This window comes from Apodemus sylvaticus, chromosome X, assembly GCF_947179515.1.
Source record: "Apodemus sylvaticus chromosome X, mApoSyl1.1, whole genome shotgun sequence".
Classification (NCBI taxonomy): domain Eukaryota; kingdom Metazoa; phylum Chordata; class Mammalia; order Rodentia; family Muridae; genus Apodemus; species Apodemus sylvaticus.
Genome location: NC_067495.1, coordinates 22127598 through 22150561, shown reverse-complemented (window position 1 = coordinate 22150561; position 22964 = coordinate 22127598). Strand labels below are relative to the sequence as shown.

The following is a 22964-nucleotide window of genomic DNA, read 5'->3' as shown; positions in this document are numbered from 1 at the left end:
TGTGTGTGTGTGTTAGTGTATTGCAGCATTTCAAGAGGGTACTTTTTTTTAAAAACCTGCTATTTCTCTTCCTTTTATTTTTTCCTCAGTCCTTTACAGTGATGATAAAAGCCACCTTGACATTTCTTAAAACGTTGTTTTGTTTAAATTACAGGGTCTCCATGGCAACTGCATCCTCCCAGGTCCTAATTCCTGAAATCAACCTCAATGACACATTTGACACTTTTGCCTTAGATTTTTCCCGGGAGAAGAAACTGCTAGAATGTCTGGATTACCTAACAGGTATTGTCTTACTGTCTTTTATGCTCTCTCTAGTACTGTGTACATTCACTTTGCCATTGGATCAGTATTTTCTAAGACCCATACATGTGCTTCAGTCCTTGAAATACTATCTAAATGTCCTATAAAGATTAATGTCCACACTATATTTTAACCTAAATGACACATACTAAGTATAAGTAGGGACAAAAAAATAAAGAGAATCCCAATTGCTAAATGTGTCCTTACCACCACTTCCTTGCTCTTTACATGGAGATGGTAAAATTAGTAGCACTTCTGGCCGTCAAAGAGATAGTAAGTTTTCATGGATATCTTTTACTATGTTAGAGTGTCTCTGACTCTCACAGTACATTAATGGCAGGAAAACAAAAACCACACGAATAGCTGGCCATCTATAACTCTCTAGCTCTGTGTATTTGTGATCTTATCTTAGTTGTCACAGTATCAATTTTGGTAAAACATAATCTTCATTTTAGAAATGAAAATTTTAGCCATGATGCTGAAGGTCAGATACAAAGGGAGTGAGCATAATTAGAATCTGGCTCAGTTCTGTATGAACTGTGCAGACCTTTGCATTTATTTTTTAGGAAAAAAAAACAACCTGAATTTCATGTTGCTCTGGAAAACATCACATAAATCACACTGCAGTTCTACATGCCACAGTTCATCCCTATACTTTCTACTTAGCTTTCCTATCCCTTCCTTTTCCCACCATCTCTCCCTCCTTTTCTTCCTCCATTCTTTTTCCCTCCTTCCTTTCTCTCCTTTTGCCTTGAAAACAATGAGAAAAAGAAACAGAAGAGAAAAATTGTGGCTACTTACATTCCTAGGAGTTAATATAAATCTTTCCTTCTCTATTAGCCTTTGAAGCAGGACTCAATGCTTAAAAGAAAGAATGAGGGCCATTTAGACAAAGTTATTTGTGTTCCTCAAAGCTACCAGGACCTGTGACTTCAGGAAAGCACCATGTACACAGTGAAGCCAGATGTGCTCTGTACCAAAGACATAGAGCCTCCTAGAAACCACATCCCTAACTAAGTATGGTGTCAGTTTCTCAACTCTCAGCCAATATGTGCATGTTTGTGGGAGAGTGGTTAGGGAGGGTGGAGCCAAAGAGAGGGAACATTGTGTAGCATTTGTTTTTGTAGTGTCTGGATAGAAAGCAAGGAGTTATACAGTCCATGCTTTTTTTTTTCCCTTGTGAGAACTCCAACTGACCTTTTTAGCCCTTATTCTGCATTTGCAAGCAGAGCAAGTTATCCTGCAAGACATCTCCATGTCTTGTATAATTCTCTTTCAAATGTACGGCTTCCACTAAAGAAGGAACAGATTGATTCATGCAGCATTTACTCTGAGGAACCAAACTTCATTTGAAATATTTATAGGTGTAATGCTTCCTTTCCTTACCTTTTGTCTGTTTTATCTAAACTACTACCATCTAGTGGAACTTTCTTTGGTGATAGAAATGTTCTGTGTCCATGACAGCTAACATACTAGTTATTGAAAGTGTGAAATGTGGATGGTGTATTGCGATTTTTTTAACTGAGCTGAATATAATTAGAAGTTAAACAGCTACATGGGGCTCACAGCTACTAAATTACAGTACAATATACTGCCCACATTTTTCTATTCCTGCTCTGACAACTTCATTTGCTGTTTTTCTACAACATGTATCCTCTACTTACTGCTGATGTTTTATTCAAAAGTACAAGGAAAAGGAGGGACTAATAGCAAAAAGTCTTGGCTAGCCAAATATGGCTTTGTTTGCAGCATAACCAAAACTCTTCCACAAAAGACCTACCTAGCAAATTTTCACAGTCTCATGGACTAGATCCATGTTACAAACTCATTCCCAAGGCCAGAGGAAACTAGAAAATTAAATATTTGCCCAGGAACATGAACGTGGTCTTTTTGTACCAAATTGTCTTGCTATACTTGTCTGATCAACAAAAATGTATCTCTATTTCCAAACAATTAATGATATATTCAAAATATATGTTCATTTTGATTTCTATAGGAACATGATCTCATTGACTAAAAAGGAAACTGTGAAAGTAGTCTATGTGAAATTTTAACATGCATGCCATATATAATCACAATGGCTGTTTATGACACTCTAAAGGTCATATCAGATTTGTGTGATTTAGATTTTTGAGCTGTTAATCCCAAATTCTGTCCATTTCTAGACATAACACCAATTCTTGCCATAACATACAATACTTGGCTGATACTGCCAAGTCCAAATAGTTGATCCAATATTTATAAGCAGGAAACCAAGTGTTTGTGGCATATTAGTTCACCATTCCTTGTGTAGTGTTTGTGATGAAGGCAAGGAAATACCAGTTCTCATACTGATTGTGTGGGTTTTGAAATTGGCAGCACTCTGTAGTTTTCATTTACAGAAAATTAGAAATTGACTTTGCAGGACAAACCCATTGGGTTTACAATCAAAACAGGGTTAGCTGCCTGGCTGTGCAAACAAGATTTTTTTTTTCCTATGACATGCCTCTAAGTGGTATGTCAAGTTAATAACCCACAGAGGTGACATTTCCTTCCTGGTTGCAGCTACTGCCATGTGGCTCACAGCTACTTGCCTATTTTGAACTTACATTTTATGTCTATTAAATCATATACTGTTATGTGGACAAACTGATCTTTCCTCAGTGGTTAATGGAGAAAGAATTCAATGAACTACTTGGCTTCTGAAAGGCTAAGTTGTTCTTCATTGTTTTATTCAGCAGTGATCTCACAGCAACAATGATTACAAAGACAAAAACAAGTACATTTTATAACACAGCTGGGCCTGCATGGAATGCATCTCCTGATTGGTGTCCCTTATTTGTGCATATCCAAGTCACACAGCTCAAAATGAAATTTCACATGTGGGCTCTTGAGAAGTCACACATTTCCAGGAAAATGCTTGATGCGTTATGATGAATACATCCTTCTTTCTTTCCTATTTTCTTGTATTTCATTTCTGGGTATTATTTTGAGATCTACTGTATAATCTAGACTAGATTTTGGATCTTATATATAACCTAGACTACCCTCACACTCACATTCTCCCAGATTTCCAAGTATTGAGATAATAAAGGTGTACCATCAGACCCAAATGAGCCCCCATTTTTTTTTGATAAATTAAAAAACAGGCAAGGCTTCTTGCGACTTGTGCTGAATGTCTTTTCAAGTGTCAAAGGGAAGACAATTAAAGTAGAATTTTATTTTACATTATTTTATTTTATTAGATATTTTCTTTATTTGCATTTTAAATGTTATCCCCTTTTCTTGTTTCCCCTCCAAAAACCCCCATCCCATGTCCACAACCCCTGCTCACTAACCCACCCACTCCTGCTTCCCTGTCCTGGCACTCCCGTACACTGGGGTGAACCTTCTGAGGACCAAGGGCCTCTCCTCTCATTAATGTCCAACAAGGTCATCCTCTGCTACATATGCGGCTGGAGCCATGGGTCCCTCCATGTGTACTCTTTGGTTGGTGGTTTGGTCCCTGGGAGCTCTGGGGAGGGGATACTGGTCGGTTCTTATTGTTGTTCCTCCTATGGGGCTGCAAACCCCTTCAGCTCTTACTGTCCTTTCTCTAGCTCCTCCATTGGGGACCCTGTGCTCAGTTCAGTGGTTGGTTGAGGGGATCTACCTCTATATTTGTCAAGTACTGGCAGAACCTCTCAGGAGACAGGTATATCAGGCTTCTGACAGGAAGCAATTGTGGGCATCCACAATAGTGACTGGATTTGGTAAATGAATATTGGAATCCCCAGGTGGGGCAGTCTCTGGGTGGCCTTTCCTTTAGTCACAGCTCCAGACTTTGTCTCGGTATCTCCTCCTGTGGGTATTTTGTCCCCCCTTCTAAGAAGAATAAAAGTATCTACACTTTGGTCTACCTTCTTCTTGGGCTTCATGCAGTCTGGGCATTCATTATATCTTGGGTATTTCAAGATTCTGGGCTAATACCCAAGTATCAGTGAGTGCATACCATGTGTGTTCTTTTGTGATTGGGTTACCTCACTCAGGATGATATTTTTTAGTTCCATCCATTTGCCTAAGAGTTTCATGTGTTCATTGTTTTTAATAGCCGAGTAGTATTCCATTGTGTAAATGTACCACATTTTCTGTATCCATTCCTCTGTTGAGGGACATCTGGGCTCGTTCCAGCTTCTGGCTATTATAAATAAGGCTACTATGAACATAGTGGAACATGTGCCCTTATTACATCTTCTGAGTATATGCCCAGGAGCGGGATAGCTGGGTCCTCGGGTAGTACTATGTCCAATTTTCTGAGGAACCACCAAACTGATTTCCACAGTAGTTGTACCAGCTTGCAATCTCACCAGCAATGGAGGAGTGTTCCTCTTTCTCTGCATCCTCGCCAGCACCTGTTTTCTCCTGCATTTTTGATCTTAGCCATTCTGACTTCTATGAGGTGGAATCTCAGGGTTGTTTTGATTTGCATTTCCCTGATGATTAAGGATGTTGAACATTTCTTCAGGTGCTTCTCAGCCATTCGGTATACCTCAGTTGAGAATTCTTTTTATAGTTCGATACCCCATTTTTTAATAGGGTTATTTGGTTCTTTGGAGTCTAACTTCTTGTGTTCTTGGCATATCTTGGATATTAGCCCTCTATAGGATGTAGGAGGGTAAAGAACTTTTCCAAATCTGTTGGTTGCTGTTTGGTCCTATAGATAGTGTCCTTTGCCTTACAGAAGCGTTGCAAGTTTGGGAGGTCCCATTTGTCAATTCTTAATCTTAGAACATAAGCTATTGGTGTTCTGTTCAGGATTTTTCCCTGTGCCCATGGGCTCAAGGCTCTTCTCTGAATACTTTTCTATTAGTTTCAGTGTGTCTGGTTTTATGTGGAGGTCCTTGATCCACATGGACTTGAGTTTTGTACAAGGAGATTGGAATGGATCAATTTGCATTATTTTACATGCTAACCTCCAGTTGAAACAGCACCATTTGCCAAAATTGCTGTCTTTTTTTTCACTGCATGGTTTTAGCTCCTTTGTCAAAAATCAAGTGACCATGGGTATTTGGGTTCATTTTGGGGTCTTCAATTCTATTCCATTGATCTACCTGCTTGTCTCTGTACCAATACTCTGCAGTTTTTATCATGATTGCTCTGTAGTACAGCTTAAGTTTCCAGACAGTTATTCTACCAGAAGTTCTATTACTGTTGAGAGTATTTTTTGCTATCCTGGGTTTTTGTTATTTCAGATTAATTTGCAAATTACATTTTCTAATTCTATGAAGAATTGAGTTAGAATTTTTGTGGAGACTGAATTGAATTGCTTTCGGTAATATGGCCATTTTTATTATATTAATCCTGCAGATCTATGAGCATGGGCAATCTTTCCATCTTCTGAGATCTTCTTTCATTTGTTTCTTTAGAGACTTGAAGTTCTTATCATACAGATCTTTCACTTGCTTAGTGAGTCATACCATGGTATTTTATATTATTTTTGACTATTTTCAAGAGTTATTTCACTAATTTCTTTCTCAGCCTGTTTATCCTTTGAGTAGAGGAAGGACACTGATTTGTTTGAGTTAAATTTATATCCAGCCACTTTGCTGAAGTTGATTATCAGGTTTTGGAGTTCTCTGGTGGAGTTTTTGGGGTCACTTAAGTATAGGGGATATGAGACTATTTAGATGGTTTATCTGATCCTGATTTAAATTTGGCACCTAGTACCAGTCTAGAAAATTGTCCATTTCATTCAGATTTTCAAGTTTTCTTTAGTATAGGCTTTTGAAGTAGGATATGATGATTTTTTGGATTTCTTCAGTTTCAGTTGTTATGTCTCCCTTTTAATTTCTGATTTCATTGATTTAGATACTGTCTCTGTGCCCTCTGATTATTCTGGCTTAGGGCTTATCTATCTTGTTGATTTTCTCAAGGAGCTACCTCCTGGTTTGGTTGGTCTTTTTGTTTCTATTTGGTTTATTTCAACCATGAGTTTGATTATTTCCTGCCATCTATTCTTCTTGGGTCCACTTGCTTCTTTTTGTTCTAGAACTTTCAGTTGTGCTGTTAAACTTCTAGTGTATGCTTTCTCCAGTTTCTTTTTGGAGTCACTCTAATCTATGAGTTTTCCTCTTAGCACTGCTTTCATTGTGTCCCATAATTTTGGGTATGTTGTGGCTTCACTTTCAGTAAATTCTAAATAGTCTTTAATTTATTTCATTATTTCTTTCTTGCCCAAGTTATCATTGAGTAGAGCGCTATTCAGCTTCCACGTGAATGTGGGCTTTCTATTGTTTTTGTTATTGAAGACCAACCTTAGTCCATGGTGATCTGATGGGATGCATGTGATTATTTCAATCTTGTTATATTTGTTGATTCCTGTTTTGTGACCAATTATATGGTCAATTTTGGAGAAGGTACCGTGAGGTGCTGAGAAAAAGGTACATTCTTTTGTTTTAGGATAAAATGTTCTATAGATATCTATTAAAATCATTTGTTCATAATTTCTGTTAGATTCACTGTTTCTCTGTTTAGTTTCAGTTTCCATGACCTGTCCATTGCTGAGAGTGGGGTATTAAAGTCTTCCACTATTATTGTGTGAGGTACAATGTGTGCTTTGAGCTATAATAACGTTTCATTTATGAATGTGTGTGACTGTGCATTTGGAGCATAGATTTTCAGAATTGAGAATTATGCTTTGTAGATTTTTTCCTTTCACGAGTATGAAGTGCCCTTCCTTATCTTTTTTGATAACTTTAGGTAGAAAGTTGATATTATCTGATATTAGAATGGCTTCTCGAGATTGTTTCTTTGGAACATTTGCTTGAAAAATTCTTTTCCATTCTTTTCTTTGAGGTAGTGTCTATCTTTGTCACTGAGATGGGTTTCTTGTATGCAGAAAAAAGTTGGGTCTTGTATACAGCCTCTTATTCTATGTCTTTTTATTGGGGAAATTGAGTCCATTGATATTAAGAGATATTAAAGAAAAGTGATTGTTGCTTCCTGTCATTTTTTGATGTTATTTTTATGTTTGTGTATCTATCTTCTACCTGTTTACCTGTATTTATTTAAGGGAGCTATTTATGTCCTTCTTAAAGTCTTTTATCAGCACCATGAGACGTGATTTTAAATCCATATCTTTCTTTTCCATTGTGTTAAAGTATCCAGGCCTTGCTGTGACGGGCTAACTGGGTTCTGATCATGCCAAGTTGCCTTGGTTTATGTTGGTAGGGTTCTTGTGCTCTCCTTTCACCATCTGGTTATCTATGGTGTTAGTTGGTCTTGCTCTCCCTGGCTGGAGCTTTTCCCTCCTGTGGTCCTGCAAGCCTGTGTCAGCACTCCTGGGAGACCAACTCTCTTTTGGTGGGACCTATATACAGTGGGCTGTGGAATAGTCCTAGCTTCTAGATGCAGATGAAGACTGAAAGGATCCTATCCTAGATGCTCCTCTGTTCCCGTACCCTGTGTACCCTAGCTGGTCAGGCTCTGGACAATTATTGGGGAGAAAATGGAAAGCTCATCTACGAGCCTGGGAGTAAGAGTGCTCCTGGGAGACCAACTCTTTCCTGGAAGGACCTGTGCACAGGGGTCTATGGAACAACCCTACCTGTTGGGTGCAGATGTAGATCAGAAGAAAGTAGAATTTTAAATTTACCATTTCTATAAAGGCTGAGCCCTCTTTGGGTTTCTTTACAATTTACCAATTCTAATCAGAAACTAGTCTGGAAAAGAAGAGATCTATGCATGGTGTAAGTAAGTAAATCTATAGAATGCAAACAGGTTTCTCTCTTTGAAATTCAGCTCTAGTATACAAAGAGTATGAAGAGAAGCTGTGGATCAATTCTCTAAACTACAAGATGGTAAACTTTGACTGAAAAGGACATATGAAAGATGTCTTCGGTTTTGCAATCCATAGGCTTGTAACTACACAACTTTGTTGTTACATAAAAACACCTTAGATGGAGAATACTTGAATGAGTCAGGCTGTGTTCCAATAAAAATTTATTTACAAAAATAGCTGCTGTGGGCTTGAGAGGTGCCTTAGTCGATAAAAGCACTGGATGCTCTTCCAAAGGATCAAGGTTTGATTCCCAGCAGGGCACACACATGATACATAGGCATACATTCAGGCAAATAACTACTTACAAAATAAAATGGTAAAAAGAATAATTGCAATTTGTAACCATCTGCCTTAAAATATTATTGCCAGCACAAAACACTTGTAGCCTTGTCTTTTCTTCCTTTATTATTCTCCTCATAAAATTACTTATTGAAATTAATCCAGAGTAAGTGATTTAGAAATAACATGTTTTAATAAGATTTAAATTTTTGAGCTGCTGGCTTTATGAAACAAATAAAACAAAAGGTTTCTGTAGCGATAAAAGCAACCAAACACAATCATTCATGGTTTCTTAGTAATAAACTTGCATTTCTAAAACATGACTGCTTGCTAATTGTGGCCTTTTTGATTAACCATACCACATACAAATTGAAAAATGAAATGAAAATAGGAGTGCAGTAATAATTTTAGCAAGACATCAAATATCTAATAAAGGAAAAATTTAAATTATTTAGTTGATTTGCTAGCAAATAATGGTGATATTTTTCAAATATCTGGTATCATGTAGATGAGAGGTTGGCATAGTGGGTTTCAGGCCATATCAGGCTCTGTGGCTATTTTGTAAGTAAAATTTTATTAGTGTATGGCCATATTCATTTATGTACAAATTATATACATCTACTCTCATGGCAGGGTTAAGTAGTTGTAAGAACAGAAGTTTTTCCTACAATACCTAAAATGATTACCATATAGTCCTTTACTAGTATCATTTCCACCCCTCCCAAAAGTCTTGGTGACTTTTTCTTTGATATATTTTTCTTCATATACAAGAAGCCATTGTCTTCTTACTCTCACAAATATATTCTCATGATAAGTTAAGATAATGTTTTAATGGCTGTCTGGCTTTAGCCACACTGCTTACAAAAAACAACATCAAACAAATCAAAAAATTCCATAAATACACAACTAAGCACTTTGGAACGAAAATCTCCTTTTCTTTTATCATAGTAGTTCTGATAGACCTATTTAGGAAGACTCACCCTAACAGTTTAATATTGCCAAATTGTGATCCTAATGGTATCTGTTGCTTCACTGATGTGCATTTATTTTATGTCAACAGCTCCCAACCCTCCTACAATTAGAGAAGAGCTCTGCACAGCTTCCTATGACACCATCACTGTTCACTGGACTTCAGATGATGAGTTCAGTGTGGTCTCCTATGAACTCCAGTACACTATATTCACTGGACAAGCCAATGTTGTTAGTGAGTATATCTTGGCTAATTTACTTCTCACTTTGATGACTGGTTTCAGATAAGCTGAGGAAGGAATATAAACACCAAAAGGAGATGATGAAGAAGGACTCAAATTAAAATATTTATTGGGTTTTTTTTTCCTGTTCAAGGAATCAATAATGTTCACTTGTATTGCAGTAATGAAAACAGCTGGTTAAATATCAATGAAATTAACAACCTCTGGAAATCTGTATGGATGTAGTTTGACAAAAGAAGCTTGTAACAACATATACACTATAAATCCATTTATCAGTTCATAACATAAATATCAAAACAAACTATTCTTGCTTAAAATGTATTCTTAGAGGTTAAAAGTATAAATATTAATTAGGATGATGATTATATCTTGTATGGAATTGATAAAAGTGTCACTGGGAAGAAATATATGGGAAAACTAGTTATGCCAGCTGTCAGTAAATGTGTTTATCTTGCAAACATGTAGAAAACGGTTGAAGTCCCTAGTACCCATGTAAAATAACCAAACACAGTGGCATTTATCTGCAACTCCAATACTTGGAAAAGTTGAAAACAATAGAATCCTAGGATTTCAATGACCAGCCACTATAACCTAATGAGCAAGTTGCAGGTTCCATGGGGACACTCAGTTAAAAATATAAGTGAAGTAGGACAAAGGAGGACACTGATTGTTGACCATAGAGTTCACATACACATGCACCTATGTGTATGTACCTACATATTCACACACAAACACATATCCTGCCCCCTGCACACATACATTTTTTCACAAATTTTTTTATTTGATATATTTTTTATTTACATTTCTAATGATTTCCCCTTTTCTAGACCCCCACTCCCTGTAAGTCCCATCAGCCCCCTTCTCTCCCCCTGTTTTCCCACCCAACCCTTTCCACTTCCCTGTTCTGGTTTTGCCCTATACTGCTTCACTGAGCCTTTCCAGAACAAGGGGCCACTCCTCCTTTCTTCTTGTACCTCATTTGATGTGTGGATTATGTTTTGGGTATTCCAGTTTTCTAGGTTAATATCCACTTATTAGTGATTGTATACCGTGATTCATCTTTTGAGTCTGGGTTACCTCACTTAGTATGATGTTCTCTAGCTCCATCCATTTGCCTAAGAATTTCATGAATTCATTGTTTCTAATGGCTAAATAGTACTCCATTGTGTAGATATACCACATTTTTTGCATCCACTCTTCTGTTGAGGTATACCTGGGTTCTTTCGAGCTTCTGGCAATTATAAATAGGGCTGCTATGAACATAGTGGAACATGTATCCTTATTACATGCTGGAGAATCTTCTGGGTATATGCCCAGGAGTGGTATAGCAGGATCTTCTGGAAGTGATCCAGTGTTCTGGAAGTGTTTTCTGAGGAACCGCCAGACTGATTTCCAGAGTGGTTGTACCAATTTGCAACCCCACTAGCAATGGAGGGGTGTTCCTCTTTCTCCACATCCTTGCCAACATCTGCTGTCTCCTGAATTTTTAATCTTAGCCATTCTGACTAGTGTAAGGTGAAATCTCAGAGTTGTTTTGATTTGCATTTCCCTAATGGCTAATGAACTTGAGCATTTTTTAAGATGCTTCTCCGCCATCCGCAGTTCTTCAGGTGAATATATGCAAAAGATTCTACACATAGGGCTAACAGCAATTTCCTTGTGGTAATTAATATGCTTTAGTCATTTTATCATGCATTTAATTTTATGTACTATTCTAAATCTTGTTTAAGTTTTCAAAAAATAAATAAGGAAGAAAAGGAAGGAAGGAAGAAAAGTAAAAGAAAGAATTTAAAGAATGAAAAGTGAAATTATTCTCTAAGTATCTGGTTCCATTCAAAGGAGTTTTAGGGCTGTTATATTATTTTTTTTTATTTTCTAAATTCTTTGTTTACATTCCAACCGCTTTCCCCTTTCCCAGTCCCCCCTCCTCCCCATATGTCCCATAAGCCTTTTCTACACCCATACTTCAATCACCTCCCACCTTTTTCTCTGTCCTGTTACTCCCCTACAATGCTAGATCAGGCCTTTCCAGGATCAGGGCCCTCTCCTTACTTCTTCATGGGAGTCATTTGATATGCAAACTGTGTCTTGGGTATTCAGGGATTTTTGGGCTCCTTAATATCCACTTATCAGTGATTGCATTCCATGTATATTCTTTTGTGATTGGGTTACCTCACTTAGGATGATATTTTCCAGTTCCAAGCATTTGCCTACAAATTTCATGAATTCATTGTTTTTAATTGCTGAGTAGAATTCCATTGTGTAAATATACCACATTTTCTGTATCCATTCCTCCATTGAGGGACATCTGGTTACTTTCCAGCTTCTGGATATTATAAATAAGGCTGCTATGAACATAATGGAGCATGTGTCCTTATTGCATGCCAGGGAATCCTCTGGGTATATGCTCAGGAGTGGTATAGCAGGGTCCTCTGGTAGTGTTACGTTCAGTTTTCTGAGGAACTGCCAGACTGATTTCCAGAGTAGTTGTGCCATCTTGCAATCCTACCAGCAGTGGAGGAGTGTTCCTCTTTCTCCACATCCTCGCCAACACCTGCTGTCTCCTGAGTTTTTAACCTTAGCCATTCTGACTGGTGTGAGGTGAAATCTCAGGGTTGTTTTGATTTGCATTTCCCTAATGACTAATGAGGTTAAACATTTTTTAAGGTGCTACTCAGCCATCTGATTTTCTTCAGGTGAAAATTCTTTGTTTAGATCTGCACCCCATTTTTAATAGAGTTATTTGGTTCCCGGGGGTCTAACTTCTTGAGTTTCTTGTATATATTGGATATTAGCCAGGCAGTGGTTGCACACGCCTTTAATCCCAGCACTTGGGTGGCAGAGGCAGGCAGATTTCTGAGTTTGAGACCAGTCTGGTCTACAGAGGGCTGTTACTTTAAATCTTGGTAACCACCAATGCCTGGGAAGAACTAAGCTTACCTGGGATACAGAGGGGCTCCTCTGTCACTGATGCTTGTTTGATATTTCGCATTGTGAATGTTGTGACCAACTCAAACAGTTATAGGTGGCCCATAAAGGGTGTTGCTGAGTTATTTAAATAAAATCATTCAAATGGCAAAGGGCTTGAAGAAATTGCTTTCCAGAGAAAGAAATCTGAAACTTCCTTTTTTAAAATATTGATTTTATTTACATGAGTACACTGTAGCTGTCTTCAGACACATCAAAAGAGGGCATCAGATCTCATTACAGATGGTTGTGAGGTACTGTGTGGTTGCTGGGAATTGAACTCAGGACCTTTGGAATAACAGTCAGTGCTCTTAACCACTGAGCCATCTCTCCAGTCCCCTGAAACTTCTTTAGTGATTTTCTGGGTTAGGTTTCTATTGTGATAAAACACCAGGACCAGAAGCAACTTGTGGAGGAAAGGGTTTATTGTATCTCTCAGCTTAAAGTTGTCCATCCAGGAAAAAATCATGATAATAACTAATGAATAGGCTATAGAGGAACACTACATACCGGCTTGCTCCTTATGGCTTGTTAAGCACTCAGGACCCCCATCCTGAGCATGACACTGCCCATAATAAGCTTGGTCCTCCTATACCAGTCTACAACCAAGAAAATGTCCCAAAAGAATTTCCCACTGATAGATCTCATGGGATACATTCTCAATTAAAGTTCTGTTTTCACAAATGACTCTAGCTTGTATTAAATTGATAGAAAACTAGTCAACTTGGCAATGGATATACAGAACATGTCACAATAGAATGCTGTAAAAGTTGCTTTTCCACAGAGATATTTTGAATACAGCCATGCTCATTTACTGTGATTTTAATTAAAATAAAGAAAACTTTTTCTCTCTCAACTGGTCCTTACTAGTATATGCAATTCTGAAGTACATGGTATGTTAAATAGAAATTTGGTTGATGATAAGGGCCATACAGAAAGACATCGGCTTCACAGTGTCTAAAGGGCAAATTAATTGCCTTTTAGACACTTTCCTCAAATATCTTTCTCCCTCCCTCCTTTCTCTTCCTCTCATTCTCTATCCCCTCTCTTGTATTCTTTCCTCATTCCCTTCTCCAAATCGGTTTGCCTTGGAAGCATTCATAAAACCCTTGCAGTTTTTATGAGTGAACAAGTGAGTCCTGAAGTATTATGTCAAGGATAGTTTGGTGACACGTCTTGTAGGTAGAGACCAGAGAGGAGTCAGAAGCAGACATGACCAAAAGACCTTGGAGGGGAGTCATGGTTAAACTGATCCTTGAAAGGTTGTGGCTACATTGAAGTGACATAAAGATATCAGCAGATACCTGTGCCAGCTTAAACACAACCTGCAGAGAGTGAAGTTGTTGAGCATATTGGAAGATTTTACTTGATAATTTCTGGCTAGAAAATTCAGTGGGAAAGAGGAAGCAGCAAAAAAGAAGTATGAGACACAAAACCATGAGCTGGCTTCAGAAAGCACATATCATCAGTCACTTAAGCCCAGAGATAAAAGCTATACTATGTAAGTTTTGAATTTTATGTTGGGGAAACTAAACTAGGCAGTAATGGGCTCAGGTGGATAGTCTGGTTTGCCAGCACTAGAAAGCATGGAAAGGGGCAGGATGGGCCTTTTGAGGGTGCTAACTAAGGTGTAGAAGTAACCAAGACCTCTAAGTGGTACTCAGTTGACAGGAGATGAAGATGCTTCAGAAAAGACTCCTCAGCCTTGGTATCACCATAACTGTCTTTTACATACTCTAAATGCCTTTGGAGACAAGTCTAAATTGCATTCTTTCTAAAATCATTCTCCAATTTCACAGGTCTTGTTGCATGGAATTAATAAATGAAAAGTTTGTATTCTTTTGTGTATTTTCCATATGCAGATATTTACTTTTATAAAACAGTAAATTTAATAAGAGTCTACTCTATTTCAAATCCATGCCCTGATTTATCTGTCCCATGATGAACACTAGCTCTTTTCCAATCTCTGCAAACATTGCCCCTCTGAATATCCTTGCATATTTCCTTTCATGCATATGAAATTATATTTCTAGTATAATCTCTTGAGATATAATTGATAAGAAGAGATTATTTGCATTTTAATTTTGATTGGTATTGCCAAATTGCCCTTCAAAGAGGTGACAGGTGATTTTTTAAATACATTTTAGCAGCTGAAGGAGCTTATATTTCACTCATCTTGAACATATGTACTGTAAGCTAAACAAAAAAAAACAATTTAAAGCAAGATAAACATGTATTATCTACATGATTTCATAATAAATCCAAGGTCTAATTAACCAGTGCAAAGCCTGTAACATGCTAACCCATGAGCTGCTATATAGTGTAGTAGGCAAAACAGAAGATAGAAAGATAGAAAATATATTTTTTCTTCATTTAAGTCATTATTTTATATATTGTTATTATTGTATTATATTGATGTTATTAATGATTTTATAATTAATTATAATTTGAATATTTATAATTATTAATGTATTATATTGCTAATGTGTTGGGTAAACTAAGCTAAAGAAAGATTGTATCAGACTTATAGATGGAAGGCAAAAGATGGCAATAATATAGATATGTGAACATTGCATATTATATAAGTGAACACTTGATAAGTGAATAAGTAGAAAAAATTGGAGTTATTTAATACCAAAGGAGCAGTTCTCAGCCCATGTGCGGACCTGCTTGTCTAGAGTTATATTATTTGATGGAGTACCTTTTACTAACAAGATCTAGTGTAAAACTCTACTGAAATATTGAAAACATTTTCAAAACATGCCCAGGGCTCCTTGTGCCACTAGGCAATCTTTTATGCCTAGGTCATACTTCCCTCTTTTGTTGCAATAAGCCACAGTTAATTACTTTTAACTGGCTTTAGTTGGGGGGGGGGACTAGGTAATATCTTAGAACTAACTTTATTTAATCTCATTACATTTCTTACAAATGTACATACCCGGCCAGGCGGTGGTGGCGCATGCCTGTAATCCCAGCACTCTGGGAGGCAGAGGCAGGTGGATTTCTGAGTTCGAGGCCAGCCTGGTCTACAGAGTGAGTTCCAGAATAGCCAGGGCAATACAGAGAAACCCTGTCTCGAAAAAACCAAAAAAAAAAAAAAAAAAAAGTACATACCCAAATGCAAGTAATAATAATAATAATAGTAATAATACTTTTACTGTTCATTTAATTGATAGAATTATGACTATATAATGTTATTAACATTCTTAGTAACACATATTTAATTTACAATGTTTATCAAAACCACTTTTCCTATGTTCTTTTAAAATCTCAGGTCAGGGCATTCTTACCAGCAAACTGTTATTGCCATTTGCGAAATAAGCAGAAGTCAAATTTCCTGAGGCTATTGTGTGAAATAGTTCAATCACTTTGAAAGCATTCCTGAAAGTTAGGAAACATATATTATTTTTATATAGAAGAAGGAATGCATGGTTTACTTCTGTCTAAATTGTTAAAAGAGACAAAAGCTGTTAGGAATCCATGGACAGCCTCTGGAAACCGTGTCCACACTGTAAGCAAAGTGGCAATTGTCATGCAAGGCTCTCAAATTCCCTAATGTAATTAAGATCATTTAATATGCTACAGTAGGAGAGAAATGCTTCTGACTCATTGTCAATGAAAGATAGTGTTCAAAGTCAAAGGCTCAATTATGCTTCATTATAAACCAATGATATTCTGTTTGTTGTTTTAATATTTCTCCCTACATGGCATTCTATGACCAGCAGAGAACCCAGACAAGTCTAAGAGAAAGTGAAATTTCTATCAGGATAGTCACATAGGTGTTTTACAAACCAATGAAGTAAACCTGCTCACTAGTTCTGGCACAGTGTAATGTCAAGGTAGCATAATGTCATGTGCAAGAAATTAGGTGGTACAAGCAGATGCAAAATCAACACTAGCAAAACATGTAAGGTATACTCTAAGGCATTCCCAACATAAATGCCCCCCAATACATTGTCAGTGCTTATTTTCTGGCATTTTTAATAAATTCTCAATTGTTATCATGACAATAATAGTACTATAAAGGGAAACAAAAATTGTTAGCGATTATGGAGGTAGCTTGCTCACTGTAAAGCTACACAGTAAAAATTTACTACTCTGTAATATTCAAGGAAAAAATAGGATAGTCTGTCTCATATCCTGGCATTCTGGGGTGAGGGTCTGATACAATAAATCTTATTTGGGTTAAGATTTGTTCTTGGAAGCTAAGTTACAGTTTGTACCAATTTCAGACATCTGCTCTATGATATTGCTGAAAGCATCCCCTGCCACTTTAAACCAAGCTGCAGCTTTGTACAGAGATTGGCAAGCTTATTTAAGCATTTTTATTTTTCCTTCTTTGACCACTGCAGTCATTTCATTGAGACATGTGCAATTAAACAGGAATAGTGCAAGCAGTGGAGTTGATAGGACTTGCATTTCAATCTGCTGAATGTTACTATTGTTTGCATTCAGGCCTGATTGCTTTTAACAAAGACCTAAGGATATGAATGGATTATACTAAGATAGAAAAGTTCATTTTGTTCTATTACTATTTTAATAATATTATTCAATGTCTTCAAGTAAATCATAGGTTTCTTGGGGACTGAATAACATTATTCAAAATGGTTGTACTTTGGTTGAATCAAAATCTAATATTTGGCTATAGCAGGCTCCAGAAATATGGAATTTGTTATAGCTGTTTTCTAGAAAAAGGCTTAGTGAGGAAATATAAAGGGAATATAGAGTAAGGCAAATATTCTGTCACCATAGCATTTAGGAGTATTTTCTTCTTCTCCACCCCTCTTTATTGAAAATAGATTCTTTTCGCATATAATATATCCTGATTAGAGTTTTCCTTTGCTCTACTAGACAAAGTTCCTAACCACCTCTCCTCCCATCTGGATCCACTCCCTTTCTACCTCTCGTTAGAAAACAACAAGTTTCTAAGAGGGAGCAACAAAGTATAACAGAATAAAATATAAGATAAATATAATGAGATGAAATGAAGGCCATCACATTGAAGTTGGACAAGGCAAACCAGCATAAGGGAAAGTATACCAAGAGAAGGCACAAAATTCAGAAACACACTCATTCACAAACACAACAGTTTCACAAAAACACTAAACGGAATGCTATTTTATATATATATATATATGTATATATATATATATATATATATATATATATATGAGAGAGAGAGAGAGAGAGAGAGAGAGAGAGAGAGAGAGAGAGAGAGAGAGAGAGAGAGAGAGAGAGAGAGAGAAAGGACCTAATATAAACATGTGTAGCCTTGTGCATGATGTGTCAGTCTGAATTCATACAGGCATACAAGCTTTACTCATGTTGATTTATAGTATATTGCTTTTACAGTCTTGTCTAACCCCTCTGGCTCTTACACTCTTTCAATCTTGTCTTCCATGAGGGTTATCTAAATTCTGAGGAGAGGGATTTGATGGAAACATCCCATTTAGCTGTATGATCCAAGGTCTCTCTCTCGTTGAATAATTTCTGGTTGTAGGACTCTGTATTTGTCCCCCCTCCCCCCCGCTACAGGAAGAAGTTTCTCTAATGGTGAATGAATAAGCTCTGATCCTAGATCTGTGGGTTATCTTGTCTCTGATTCTTGGTCAGTCAGCCAGTATTGGAAATACTTTCCATCTCATGGAATGGGACTTAAGTCAACTCAGAAACTGGTTGCTTACTCCTACAAGCTTTGTGCCACCATCACACAGGCATATTTTGCAAGAAGGAAAGCACTGTAGACGAAAGGTTTTGTGGGTGTAATTAATTTTTATAATTCTCTTTTGGTAGCCTGAAGAGTACTTTCCTGTATCAAACACAAGAACATAGGGCTGAAGGTTCTAGGTAGGCAAAGCTTACCCTCTCCACATTCAGTGAGTTATGTGGATATTATCATCAGCAATGGGGTTTTCCTGTTCATTTGTAGACTGTAACTCATCTTGGCAACTGCCTGGGTTATCTGGGGGATTTCCATGAGATCCTTTGGCCAACAACTCAATGGGATGTATCCCTGTCCTGATATGGGAAGCTCTGTTTGGTGACAGACAATTCAGGAGTTCAAAATGACTCAAAGGGGAACAGGAGAATACTAGTTTCTTAAGATCCAGAGCCGGTAAAGCTGGGAAATGGTTCAGTGGATAATGGACTTACTGTTCAAGTATGGAGATCAGTGGTTGGATTTTCAGAATCCATGTATAAAACCAAGAAGACATTGTGGCCACCACCATTCAGGATGCAAACAGGGAATCCCAAGAATTAACTGGCTGGTCAAACTATGCAAAATTGGTGAGTTCCAGGTTTAAGGGAGATCCTGTCTCTACAAATAAAGTAGAATATAATCAGGGAAGGGACTTGACATTATCTTCTGACCTTCATATCCACATGCAATCACATGTACACTACATGCATGTGAATATACACCAAAAAGATACAAATAATGTACATTTTCATAACAATTTTAAATTTTTCTTCTCATCTGTTCCAAGTATAATTTCTAAGTTATAAGGTGGAGGAACCATTTAGTGTAATCCAAAGATGGACTTCAGGGAGCCTATGACTTTCATGCAGTGCTATGTAAATACTTTTTGGCTTGGTGTAGATGTGTACTGTGAATTTCTTCTCACAGAACGATTTCATTAGATTCTTAGGGATGTGAGACCACAAAAATAAGGAACTGTTTCTTGAGACTAGAGTGAAGTATTAGCTGCCTCAAGATCAAAGGATCTAACCCTTTGACTTGCAAATGAACCAAAAGGAAAGAGGGGGGAGTTGAGTTTTGGAGCACCTCAGGAAGTAAAGGGGTCTGGCACTTTCCCAGAGACTAGTACTGAGAAAGGAAACTTCATGACAGCCTAGTCACCAGGGAAATGGGAAAATGTTCTATCAGAGTGGAGATTGATGAGTGGAGAGAAAAAAGTTGGGACTGATACCAAAAAGAAGTTTCTACCATCAGTCAGCTGCAATACAAAATGAGCCTCCCTTTTCCTATATGTTCTTCCAAGCCTCATAAATCCTCAGCCCACATCCTGCAAAATATGGCCAGAAAATCAACACTACTCCGTTTTGGGCCAGTGATCCCAGGGATGCAGCTGGTCAAAAATCATATGGATATTTTCCCAGAGTCTACACTGGACTGCAAGCTGCCCAGAAGTACTGTTGCCTAAGTCTTCTGAATTCACATTAATACAGGACCATTGACCACCTTGGTGATCATTTTTATATCTCTTTCATTAGACATTGGATGGAGTTGAGTGATCTGTGCTGGTTTTGCTGTTGCATTGACCTAATGATAAGGCTGTTGTCTTAGTTAAAGTAACTACTGCTCTGATGAAACACCATGGCAAAAAGCAACTTGGAGAGGAAAGCATTTAATTTCACTTATACTTCCACATTACTACTGTTCATTGTGGAAAGTTGGGGCAGGGATTAAAGTAGGGCAGGAATCTGGAGAGGACAGGAGCTGACACAAAAGCCATAAAGAAGTGTAACTCTACTGGGTTTCTCATCCTGCTTATATCGCCCAAGACTACCAGCCCCAGAGTATCACCACCCACACTGTGCTAGCCTCTCCCACCAGTCAAAAACTGCCCTCAGAGACTTTTCCATAGGAGGGAATTATCTCAATTAAAATGTCCTCTTCTAAAATGGCTCTAGTTGTGTCAAGAAGACATAAAATGAATCAGAATAGCTTCCTTCCATGACTCTTTTGCTGAAAAAATATACTGTTACCAAAATGGTTCTTCCCTGGTAATAACAGAGATGCAAGGGACCATCAGAAATCCTCCAACCTACTCTTGGAACAAGTACATTGTCATTTGTGCTCAAAGTTTCAATTAAGAAGTCATATCACCAAAGCCAAAGCCACATGTCAAGGCAGTATATCCTTCTATTTTAGAAGGAGCAGCTGCAAAGCCACTTTGGCTTGGGTATGATTAGAGAGATATAGGAAATAAATGCAATCAACTGTGTCTGTATTGATGAAGCTAGGTTTTATTCAGGACATGCATCACATACCCCTACCATGTGTCAATCTCCTAGAAATAAGGTTGAATGACCAGTGTCATTTAAGAGAGGGTAAGATAGAGTGGGATCAAAAGTGATTACCCTAGTTTCTTCCTCATAACTCTTAAAAACACATGTGCATATTCAGAGCATAATATGAGAGAAAAAGAACCACCTTTGCTGTACCTGTTCATAGAGATTAGAGTTTTCAATATATGCATTTTCAGTGGCTTGTCCTGGTGGAACCCTCAAAGGGAACTTATATAATAAGTTAGCTCTCCATATAGATACTACTCTGAGCACTATTTTATTGGTTATGCCACATAAAAAGTGAGAAAGCTCTCCATTTCCCAATGTTTAAAGTTCAAATAATCACAAATTCTGTAAACACTGCCTGTGATTGCTCCTGTCTTATTGGCTTTGCAGGTCTATGTAACTCTGCAGATAGCTGGATGATTGTGCCCAACATCAAGCAGAACCACTACACTGTGCATGGCCTACAAAGTGGCACCAAGTATATCTTCATGGTCAAGGCCATCAACCAGGCAGGCAGCCGCAGCAGTGAGCCTGGGAAGTTGAAGACAAACAGTAAGTGCTGTGAACTCAACTAAGCTGTCATCTCACATTTGCTTGCCTGTGGGGCTAACATTACTCCGCACCTTTCTTTTATCTTTTCTGTTTTAGGCCTCACTGACAGCCTCAGAAAAGTAAATAAAGAGCCAGTGTAAAATACTGAGGTTCCCAGCAGCTACATCTAGGTTCTAAAGTTGATTTTGTCTTCTAGGCTGCGTGGCCATTGACTTCTCTGCATACCATTGCTCTTATTTTTTGAGAAAACAATCCTGGAGAGCTTCTTATAAGAAAGAGAACACGTGCTTTTAAAGAAGCTTGACATAGAGCAAGCCTGTGTAAATGGTAGATAGAATTTTTTATAGTAGAAAACAAGTTCATAACTCTATCTTCAGAAATTCTTTATTCTGTTCAAAATATAAGTCTAGGTCTGTAATTCTTAATCAGGGGCAAATCCATCTTTTATACCACAACACTAGCCCATGTAGAATTTAATAATGTCTGGAGACATCTTTCTGGTTTATCACAATGGAGGAGGGTGCTGCTGGCATGAAATGAACAGGAGTCAGGTATAGCAAACATCTATGGTATACAGAACAGCTCCAATCACAAAAATGATGTGGCCTAAGATTGTGCCTTATGGTTCTATTATTTTCCTCTTGCTGTCACTGTCTCTGTCTACATATGTTTTGTTTTATCCTCTCTTCTTTCTTTACATCTTTTGATCTAGAAATATTATGCTATATAAATATGGTGCCAGTTGTGGGCTTGCTAATCAACAGAAACAATTAATGAGTTTTCAAAAGGAGCCCCTTAACCATATCCTTGTTTCCCAGTGCATAGTAACACATGTCTTAACTTAAGGACAAGCAGAGGTTGGAAGAAGAGCACTGGTTTAAGCATGAGAAAGCAGAGATCCTGCCACATGATAACTATTTGGCTATAAGCCTTAAATATATATATTTTTATTAAACCACGTTATTTTGTGGTGATTTTAGATTCCCAGAAAAACTACAGCGAGGCCTGTATACCCTTTACTCAGCTTCCCTTAGTATCAACATCTTACATAACCTTGACATATTTGTCACAACTAAGAAGTTAGCATTGATACAATTCCTCTTGCCTAAGCCCCAGGCTTTATTCAGATTTTACAGTATTATCTCTAATGTTCAGTTCCTGTTGCAGGATCTAGTTTAATAACCCATATCACATTTAGTGGTTCTTCACCTCACCTTTTTCTCATTGTTTTAAAAGAAGTTTTTGGTTCCTCACTTTAAAAAGAGAAATATGTAGCCACATTGAGAAGCTGTCACAAATAAAATTTTGAAACAATTTTGAAAACATAATTATAATATTTTGTCATGCGTTGTTAAAACCATAGAGCACATGGAAATCAATGCAGACACACTCATCTCAACAGCTTTTTATTTACACTTGAACATGCATTTGATCTTTCCAATTGTTGGAGTTCCTAGTAATTTTAGATGCTATGAAATAGGCTGAAGATACTATGACATCATTCAACTCCTTCAGATGTTCTTCTCTCTAGGAATTTGTAGACTTTTGAAGAAGACAGAATACTAAGTCATAGTTACCATTACATTTCTGAAGTTTGTCATGGCAGTAACCCATTAAAGTGCTGGATATTCAGAAGAACATAACCCTTCATAGACATGGTGGCTTTTCAGGGTGAGATGAGATTAAGGAGAAGTGAGGAAAAGGGTGTGATCCATGACAAGGGAACAGCATGTGTAAAGGCCCAAGGAAAAGCAGATTATGTCTATGGAACCGAAAAGTAATCACCATGATAAAAATAAGAAATTTAGAGGATAACC

At 37.5% G+C, this 22964-nt stretch overlaps 1 protein-coding gene across 1 annotated transcript in view; it reads left to right on the top strand.

Annotated features, from left to right (window-relative positions):
• Positions 1–22964, top strand: part of Mid1 (midline 1) — a 187235-nt gene that overhangs the window by 147037 nt on the left and 17234 nt on the right. Inside the window, exons 6-8 of the mRNA XM_052171431.1 lie at positions 155–282; positions 9438–9581; positions 20986–21147. Of these exons, the coding sequence (XP_052027391.1) occupies positions 155–282; positions 9438–9581; positions 20986–21147 (434 nt within the window). The remainder of the gene's footprint in view (positions 1–154; positions 283–9437; positions 9582–20985; positions 21148–22964) is intronic.